Source organism: Podarcis gaigeae (assembly GCF_964106915.1).
Source record: "Podarcis gaigeae genome assembly, chromosome: 7".
Lineage (NCBI taxonomy): Eukaryota > Metazoa > Chordata > Lepidosauria > Squamata > Lacertidae > Podarcis > Podarcis gaigeae.
In genome coordinates this window covers 59,502,808-59,512,511 of record NC_139683.1, presented here as the reverse complement: position 1 = coordinate 59,512,511, position 9,704 = coordinate 59,502,808, and the positions used below count along the sequence as shown (strand labels likewise).

The window sequence follows — 9,704 nt, the reverse complement described above, 5'->3', positions numbered from 1 at the left end:
CTTGCTCAGTATTTCATGTATCACTTTATTCCTTAGCAAAGAGGGGGGAAAGGAGGGGGAAAGCCAGTATCACAGGAAATCTCGGAAGCCAGTGCACTCAAAACAAACCATTCAACTTAGACATATGCATACAAATTATTCTAACCTGCATGATGTATTTTGAACACAGAATTCTAGACTATCTGACTGTAGGGGCTCTATATAATTTAGAAGAGTCAGTCAGTTTACATAAGCTCAGACTCCTTTCTCCTGCAAGCTTGCTGATGAAAACTCAAGAATGGTTCGGGAATGGTTTATCTGCCCATCTGTTCAGACCAGATTGGCGCCAGAAGAATGGGATCCATACCGGGATTTCCCACCAGTTTCCTAAAGTGAAATCAGATTAGCTCTAAGAACCAAATCTGTACAACCAAAACAATTAACTACAGTAGTGTATCTAGTTTCACACAGATTTTAATTAAGATGGAACAGTGAGATTTCACTGCACCTACTAAATCTAGAGATCCTGTTAAGTTTGGTGGGAGGGAGAAACAGCTTTCACATCAGGATTTTGTGCAAGAGAAAAATTATAACTGCAGGAAAATTCATGAGAATCTTACCTAGTTCTAGTAGTGGCAAATATTTAGAAATAAATGATGCTTCCAGTGAGGTGTCAGTGAGTAAAAACTATACTTTAATATCCCCCTCTCACAAGGTGATTTGCTCACTTCCAGTTCTATTTTCTTTAGGCATGTTCTTCTGAAGTTGAGACTTATTTCCAAGTAGAGTTTTAGATGGACAAGTGCATTTTGGATCAGAATGGTAAACTGATCAGCACCCAGATCCTAAATGTGTTTCCTTGGAGTACAAGCAGGCAGCCTTATCCAATGTATGTTGACTTTGAAGGCAGTTCCGCTGCGTTTAATGGACAAACTCTTTGAGTAAGTGATTGTAACTATAATCCCAGTGACTAAAATTCTAAAAGTATTGCGGTTTAACTGGTTTCTGACTATTTTTCACTTACATTCCACATGCAGACGCGACTGGGGCTTTTTGGTGTGTGTAAAAATAACAAATCTTCCTCTAAACATTTTGAAAACTTGCTTAAGGAATAACTGCTGTCAAATATATTTTAAAATGTCTGTAAGAGAAGTAAGATACTTTTTGTGTTGTATGGAAATGTGTTTGTTTGCATGTGATTGTGTGTTCCATGGTCTCTGCACACTCAGGACTTTAGAATTGTGTGTTCCAATTCATATTCTAGCATTCTGGCTGTTCCAGAATCAAGAAGTATAATAAAATGGACATATACAATCACAGTTTAAAATAAAATTATTCTCACTGCATTTGTGTCACAAACAGCCTGTGAACAAGGACTGTGTATCTTTGAACCCACTGGCTGCAGAGTGGTTCATTGGACATCAGAATCAGTGGAAGTAGATCCAGTACATTTATTCATGCAGTACACTAATCCTATAGAACTGTATGATTTCATGACTACAAAATCATTGCATGGTGGTTCAGAAATATAGGACAGTGCTTTTTTCCCTAAGAGATAACATTTTAGCTCATTATTCAGCGGTTTAATAGTTTTAATTTGGAATAGTTTAAGAAGGCTTCGTAGAAGGTTGGTGCAAGGCATTATGGAATTAAAAGGCTGCAGTCCACTCCAAGCGAGGTATGTGCATGTTAATTTTAATGTGCTGTCTCAAAGTACAGAAATCCGGGCATTTCCAGCATCATATTTAAAACATGGTACATTGAACTAATACGTGATCTGGGGCACTAATGAGGCAAATTAAGTTACAGGTATGAATTTTACATTAAATGGATTAATATTATATGGCATGGAGGAATTTTAAACACCCTATAGCCATGAATTTTTAATAGTTATGTGCTCTAATTTAATGTTGCAAGGCAATTGCTTTTCTTAAGAGAAGCCCCCTTCCAGCCCCCCTCCTCCACACACTTCTCCGCATTCAAGTTTGGATCTGATTATTATCTGCTAAATACCCTGGGTGTCAAGAAATATGACGGGTGGGGGGTGAAAGAATCCTAGAGATATGAAAATGCCCTGAATGGAACTGGAAGCTGCTGTCTTCTTCAGGGACTAGCTGGTGAAGTGATAATTAAGCAGCCTGAAGAATAAATGTTGCGCGGAGACGGGGGCGGGGGGGAGATAACAATCGGCCATTGCTTCTTCTCGGCCTCGGGGCGAGATCACGAGCAGAGCAGCGCCTGTCACTATGCAAGGCTGTGGCGAGGGCTCCGCGAGCCGCTGGGGAAAGCGAGATCCCGGCAGGCGAGGAGCGAGAGCGAATTCCATTCGCATTCCCGCAGTTCTTCGGAAGGAACTTCTTTCCCCCTCCCTCCCTCCTTCCCTCCTTCTCTCTCTCTCTCTCTCTCAATCTCTCCTCCCTCGGGTTCAACAGCCTCCCTTTTCGCCGAGACCCTACACAGCGTTTGACAGAATGGAGCCGCTCGCCATTGGCTGGCGCGGCGTTCCGTAGAGAAAACTGCCGCTGCCGATTGGCTAAAGCGCGGCGCTCAATACTCGTGCCTCACTTCTTTCTCTTTTTTACATACACATCGCCCCTCCCTTACTCTTGTGTGTCTCTCCCACCCCCTCGCTCTTTTCTCTCGCTCGCTCTTTTCTCTCCTTTTCCTTGGGCCCGGGCAGCGCGCGCCCCGCCCAGCCTCTACCCCGCGCTAGATATATATACGGCGGCGTTGCAAACGGGGCTGAGCAGAGCTGGGTTGGGACTGGAGTGGCGGCAGAAGGGAAGGAGGGGAAGTAAGCAGCCCGCTAGTTATACAGTATAGATAGATATATTGCTTGGGTAGGTGGCGGCTGGAATTTATCCATTTTTATTTTTCATTTTTACACGGTTTTCTCCCGCTGCTTCCTGTTTTTCCTGCCTCCCCCTCGTCGCGCACCCCGTTTGCAAAATCCGGACTCTCCGTTGTTTTGATTTGCCCACCGCTGGCTGCATCGCCTCTTGTCTTGCTTGCACTGCGGGTGGGAGCTGCTTGGCCGGGGCGCCCGAGGGCTCTGCCCGCCCGCCTGCGTTTCTTTTGCACCATGAAAGCGGTGAGTCCCGTGCGACACCCCAGCAGGAAGGCGCTGGCGGGCTGCTGTTGCGGAGGAGGAGGAGGTGGAGGCGGCGGCGACCTGGCTCTGCGTTGCCTGGCCGAGCACGGCTGCTACAAGGGGAGCCCGTCTCCGGGCGAGGAGCCGGCGGCGCTGTGCCTCCAGTGCGATATGAATGACTGTTACAGCCGCCTCCGGAAGCTGGTGCCCACCATCCCGCCCAATAAGCGGGTCAGCAAAGTGGAGATCTTGCAGCATGTCATCGACTACATCCTCGACCTGCAGCTGGCCCTCGAGACGCACCCGGCGCTGCTCCGGCAACAGCAGCAGCAGCCGCCGCTGCCGCCTCCCCCGCTGCACCCGGCCAGCTACCCGGCAGGGCCTCCCAGGACCCCGCTCACGGCGCTCAACAACGACCCGGTAAGAGCCGCGGTGGCGGCGGGCAGAGAAGCCGGGCGCTGCTCGCAGCTCCGACGGGCCGGGGAGGGGAGAGAGAGGCGCGCCGGGTTGGGCAGCGGCAGGAGCGCACACGCGCCGCTCAACTCCGCCGGGGCTCGGAGGCGGGACGCCGGGCGCCCCCAGAGCGGGAGGAATTGATGGATGGATGGATGGATAAACGGGTGGCCGTGGCCCTCCTGCTTATTATGGAGCGAGAAGCTGCCTCTCTTTCTCCCCCCCCCCCTCCCGTAGCGAAAAGATCCAGAGCAGATCATTGGGGGCAAAGTAGAGCCCCGAGGTCGCGATCCACCGACCCTCGAAAGCTCGGGAGTGCTTTCATGTGAAGGGTACGTTTCGCGGCCCCGTTAAGCGATTGGGTGCGAGATCGGGTCCCGACACTGCGATCCACAAGACAATGAAGTCGGGGCGTGGGGATTTATGGAGCGACCCCCCCTCAAAGCTTCCCCCTTCCCTCCTTTGGTGATGTTTGATTTAGGTATAGTGTGCGCCTGCCTGACAGGGACAATTGTTCTTCCTGTATTTTGTACAGCATCTAGCATACGGTGGCAGCCTGCAGTCTGCAGAATACTAGCATCCGATCGGGTGCCGACCTCTGCAGGAGGGAAGCTCGTTAAATCCCGACAATATGGGTTAATTGGCTTGTGGGTTGCAAATTGCACGTGAAATTGGGTTGCATGTGTTTTTGTGCGAGTGCCAATATAAACACATAACTGCACACTTAACAGAGTGCAAGATGCAATTTGCACATGAATACCTATGTGTACACATACAGACTGTATTGTCATTCGGTAGCTATACATATGCACTACATAGCCTTTCTGTTACAGCTGGTGTGCAGCAAAGTGGATCTAGCCTTTGCATGTTTCCAGGCACATAATTCACTTAACGTGTCACTTGTATATGCCTCATATGCAGCCTACTTCCATTTCTTGGAATGGGCTTTATTTCCCCATCTCACATGGGAGGTCTTCTTACGGAGCCAGTGTGGATACAGATGCATATCGGCACACATCTGCCTCACAGTGCTGAGCTGAGTCCCACACAAGGGGCTGGACACCGCTTTGGAAGACAACTGAGATACCTACTGCATCCACTAGTTGTGGTGTTTATGACTAGAGGTGGCTTGGGGTCAGTGCGTTTAGGACTAGACCATTAAAAGACAAAATACAAGCACTCCAGATGGGTAGGAATATTAATTGTTTCAATGAATAACCCTAGGCTATGTGAGACTAGACTACCATCATCTTTCCCTATGATCTACCATCCCCTGCAGTGAAGATCTACTCAAAGAAAGAATCGTGCTCCAGTTGTTCAGTTAACAAACTCACACCTCTTGTCGAATCTCTGGGTTTTGCACAGGGGAGGCACATGACCCTCAGCTGCAACTGGGGTACCTGTGGGTCTGCAAAGCAAGAAGCTGTCACATTTGGCAGCATGCAACCTGTCACTAGTTGCTAGCTCAGGAGGGGATCCATAGAGAGCTTGCAGTTTCCTCTGCCCCTTTGTGAGGTTGTCCTGCTTCCCTTTATTGTGGGGCTTCTCCGTCTTCTAGAGGAAGGTTGCCGATTGCTAAGCTTGTTGTTTGTGCTAACTCTAACGCCACACTCCTGTTCTCTCGTTACTGTGCAGGCTGGGGCTGTTAATAAGCCAGGGGACAGTATTCTGTGCCGCTGAACTGCACTTGCAAGGTGAGTATCCTCTTTTAAGATTTGGTGTGTCAGCAGAGCTGGGGTCAGAGTCCTTTGCCGTGCGTGCTGGTTTCCATCTAAGGCTGTAATTCTAGGTACACTTACCTGGAACCAAGCCTCGTGGAATTCCCTAGGCCTTCAAAGTAAATATAGTTAGGATCAGGTTGTAATTCTTGCTCAACAATTAGGCACGCCAGTCTCAGGCACACTTACTGGAAACTGAGTGCAATTGGAATCGTAGGACATGGGTACCTGTTAGACGTATTTACACTTCATATGCTAGGCTGCAATTTACCAGCTAATTTAGGCAAATTTAAGATTTAAACCAATGTAATCTAGTCAATTCAATTGTTCAGTTGTACAGGCATAATGATTTTGTGACTCAGGTTCAAACGTACACTTATTTTCTGTTTAATTCTACACGTTTACCTTACAGGGGCAGGTCAATGTGTATACACTTATTTATTTACTATATATATAGAATTGTGGCAGCTTAAGCAAAATCAACCTTTTCAATAAATTCCAGATAGTGTACATTAAATAAAACAGCGGGGGGAAACAATGCACTTTCTCATATTCCTTTAAGGAAGAGGAGTGTTGCATTTTTGTCTACATCTTCAGGCTTTTAACTGGTTCACAGATCAGGCCGTCTCCTTGGCATGTTCCTTAGGAGTTCTGTCCCTTCCCATAAAAGCAATGAATAATACATTTATGGAAATGTTGGTTGTCTTAAAGGAATTCTTTGACAGTCAGGCTGTGATCTGCACACCCACTTGCTGGGAAGCAAGTCCCATTTAACTCCATGCGACTTGCTGCCAAGTAAACATGCCTGGGACGGGGCGCAGTGTTTTCTTGCCCCTCTGCCCGATCTGCAGCAACAAGAGATGGGAGGAAGGACGAGGAGGAGGGAAACTCCTTCTTTCTTTTTCCCTTCCACTCTCCTCCTGAGAGCTTCTAGCTTGGACCTGCAGCTGTGTGTTCCCTGCTTGGCCTAGCCTGGGAGCTGCGGTTGTTGTTTGACCTGGTTTGTTTTGGGTTGTTGATCAAGCATGTCTTCTGTTTTGTTGGTGGCGCCAGTCAGTCTGGAGCAGAATGGTTCACACCCCCACTCTATTCATTCCTCTTCCACAGGTGTGCAGCAGGCAGATCCTGAGCCAGAGACGCAGAAAGAAAGACACATTAGAGAGGGAGGGGAAAAAAGAAAGAAAGAAATGTCAGCCACTGGGCAGAAGGAAAAATAATAATAAATCAACTACTCCAGAATTCTTTCCATACTTCCTTTAGAAAAAAAGAGAAAGAGAGAGAAAAAAAATTCACAACTTTGCACGTTCATAGCATTTTACACACATGTCTCTTAACTCTTTTGTTTTAGATCAGATGTGAATTGTACACTTGTCTGGGAGGGAGGGGGTTTAAATCTTCAGCATACGTAAGTGTGGCCCTTCTGTTGATAGAAGATCAGGGGCAAATCAGAGTTTAGAAGTATAACTTTAATGCGCTGAGCAGCTGAAAACTGAAGCTTTACTAATCTACCAGAGGCGTTGTAGATAACTTTTGTTTTGACATCTATTGTTTAAAATAGATGATTTTATTGTTTCCTCAGGGACTTTCTTCTCCCTGCAGGAGTGTTACATATTGTATAGATTAAAAAAAAAATGAGTGACATTTCATACTATGTATATAGAGAGAGGTTCTATAAGTGTGAGAAAAGTATATGCTTTAATAGACCTACTGTAATTATAAAATATTTTTAATTAAATATTTTTTGTAAATATTATAAAGCTGTGTATGTTTTTTTTTAAAATCTGTGGGAAGATTTCTTTAGGAAAACTGTTTCTGGCTTAAGTGCAGAACTGCTGATGATGAAAATATGTTGGATGTCGGGGGGGTGTCTCTTCCTTTCCTCTCCCCCCCCCCTTTAGATTCAGAAACCACAGCTGTAGGTAGAGTTGGTCCTGCATGAATGCATGAGATGTCTAACCACAAATAAACTTGTTGAGTCCATACAAATGTGTTTTTCTTTAATTTGAATTTAAAAAGATGTTTGTATCATACGGTTTTGAAGCTACATTTTTGTCTGTTAGGCACAGGGGGTGGTGGTTTATATTACAGTGTATGCGAAACAGCGTTGAGATGTAAGGGTTTTGTTTGTTACGAACTGAGATGACTACTTTTTTCAATATGGGTACAGTGCTGAGGAATAATAATGAGCATTTATAAAATTCTTTTGTTGCCTAAACAGAAATAGGAATCACAAAACACGGAACACTTTTTTAACACCAAGAGGGATGCTACCCCAGAATTTCAGCCCTGTGGCATATTGCTTTGGAAAAACAGTGAAAAATGTTTTCTGCTTATAACCAAAGGGCAAACTATCAACAAATGTACAGTTGCTGTTTCTTTCGTCCAAAGACTATTGATACTGAAACTTGGGGAGGGGGGGATAGGGGTGGGACAACAGGGAACATTTCAGTCTGATTACTGGTGTAAATCAATTTCAAAGAACTTAGACCAAAAAATAAAAATCAGATGACTGTATCAAGATTATTTTTCTAATATACAGCAGCATTCATTTCATTACAGCTCTGTTACATCTGAAAATCCTGTTTAGTCTCTTGTTATGTGTAACTTCTACATGTAAACATTAAACTAGATTGACGTGCCCTTGTGCTGTGCTTGGTTTCTTTCTTCAGTACTTGCAGAACTCCCTATTATCTGCTCTACTTTCCTTAAAACGTGGTGCTTAATGGTTAATCTTATAGCAACAGTTTGTATAGTCCATGTTCCACCTTCTGTCCAGCCTCTGAGAAAGGTACACATTTTGTGGGATCATCAGTATTCCACACACCAGTGAGATAGGATTTTCACAGAGTGGGTGAATTAAGTAGGATTTAACTGGGTGCTTTGTAAATAGTTAGCCAACTGTGTGTAGCATGGTCTGCTTGATTTATTTATTTTTTAAAAAAGTGGGCGGATTTGTTTCAGATTTTTAAAAGTGTCAAAGTACTTTGGCCTGAGGATCTTTTTTATTCTGTAAAATACTTATGTGCATACTGAAATAATTTATCTACTGACAAATGTGGTAAAAGGTCACTGTTTTCTTAATCAAAATGCCTAGTATTTGGCAATGAACTTAGCCAAAACACTAGCTTACAGTTGCAGATATGCTGCACCTAACACTATATATTTTTCTTACTGTAAATACTGTAAATCCATTAAATGAATGGTCTTCACATTCATGTAAGAGCCTAGACACCTGAGTTTGTTTGTTGCCCCAGCGTGAATTTGTTTGAAAGGAGTTTTAATGAACAACAATAGCAGCTGTTTTATAAAGCAACCGTTCATAGAAATGAAGAAATTCAAACGAATGAGGATTCCTTTATGGAGCATACTGAAAGGCTACTTAGAAGGATTGATAATTCTCTGTTGCATTGTGACATCTCAGAAGGAAAATATATCAAGCAGGTAGGTCAGCTCTCTGCGGGGGATTACCAAAATTGTTCTCAGGCTTCAGTTTAGTTAAGGTTAAAGAACACTTGCATCCACATGTGTACATGGAAAAGGTACTATTTTTGTGCAGAACAAGAGGAGAGGGAAATAATCAAAGACGTGCTTGAGTTGCTGTTCGCAGCTATTACTGTGTCTCATTCTAAGGGCAAGAGAAAAAGGCAGTTTGGAGGTTTGGATGGGCTTGCTGTTGCCCTTGCATGTCATTTGCATGCTGCAATACCTGCTTCATCTCAGAGGTCACTTGAGCCTTTTTCACAAGTGACACTAAGAACATCTTTGAGAACATTTCCAGCGTGGATGTTAATGCAGTGCAGTGAGCAAAATAAAGCACATCCATGCCACTTAGATCCTCTCAATCAATTCGCATAGCGGGTGTGAGAGATGCAAAAGCCAATCCAAATGTGTCTCTTCAATGTGACCTTGCCCCAGCCAAAATTTAAAACTATTTTCATCCTCATTAGCTTGAATAATAATGATAAAAGGCTCCTCCCAAAGTGGTCCATCGCTGTCGTGTACTGAAGGCCACCTTCTGTGCTGCTGACTGCTCAGTTCGATGGTTATTCCTTGCATAGTGACATTGAGAAGCAAGTACATCCTTGTAAGTGGAATAAATGTTTGGTTTACGCTGTAAAAGCAGTGCTAGCCGGCCAGTTAAATCCGGAGTTTCAGTTGCACTGTCAACAAGCAGTTAAACTTGCGCAGGCAGCTGGAACTTGCAGAAATGAGCCAACCTTGAAATGAGAATAGGACTGACAGTAGGAATCACCGGAATAGTTTCAAAGCGCCGTTCCAGTTTCTTACAAGCTACTTTCGCTGTTCTGCAGAATAACCCAATTCTTCAGTAAACTCTTCCAAATAATTGACTGGATGCTCATTGTCCACTTATACAAAACTAAATAACCCGATCATTGATGGAAAACACCACTGACAGGCCGTTTAGTATCCAAAGTTCATAATAATGATTGACAAAAGACATC

General features: G+C 44.5%; 1 protein-coding gene across 2 annotated transcripts; it reads left to right on the top strand.

Moving 5' to 3' along the window:
- Nucleotides 1-2,584: 2,584 nt before the first annotated feature.
- On the top strand, nt 2,585-7,880 carry ID4 (inhibitor of DNA binding 4). 2 transcript variants are annotated; one of them, XM_083747081.1, is made up of 3 exons: nt 2,585-3,490; nt 5,159-5,217; nt 7,460-7,880. In XM_083747081.1, the coding sequence occupies exons 1-2, from the start codon at nt 3,062-3,064 to the stop codon at nt 5,201-5,203; spliced, it is 474 nt and encodes a 157-aa protein (XP_083603207.1). In that variant the 5' UTR covers nt 2,585-3,061; the 3' UTR covers nt 5,204-5,217; nt 7,460-7,880. The 2 variants fall into 2 exon arrangements, with proteins under 2 accessions (XP_083603207.1, XP_083603206.1); XM_083747080.1 differs by having other exon boundaries at nt 2,587-3,490; nt 6,349-7,880.
- The last annotated feature ends 1,824 nt before the right edge of the window (nt 7,881-9,704 follow it).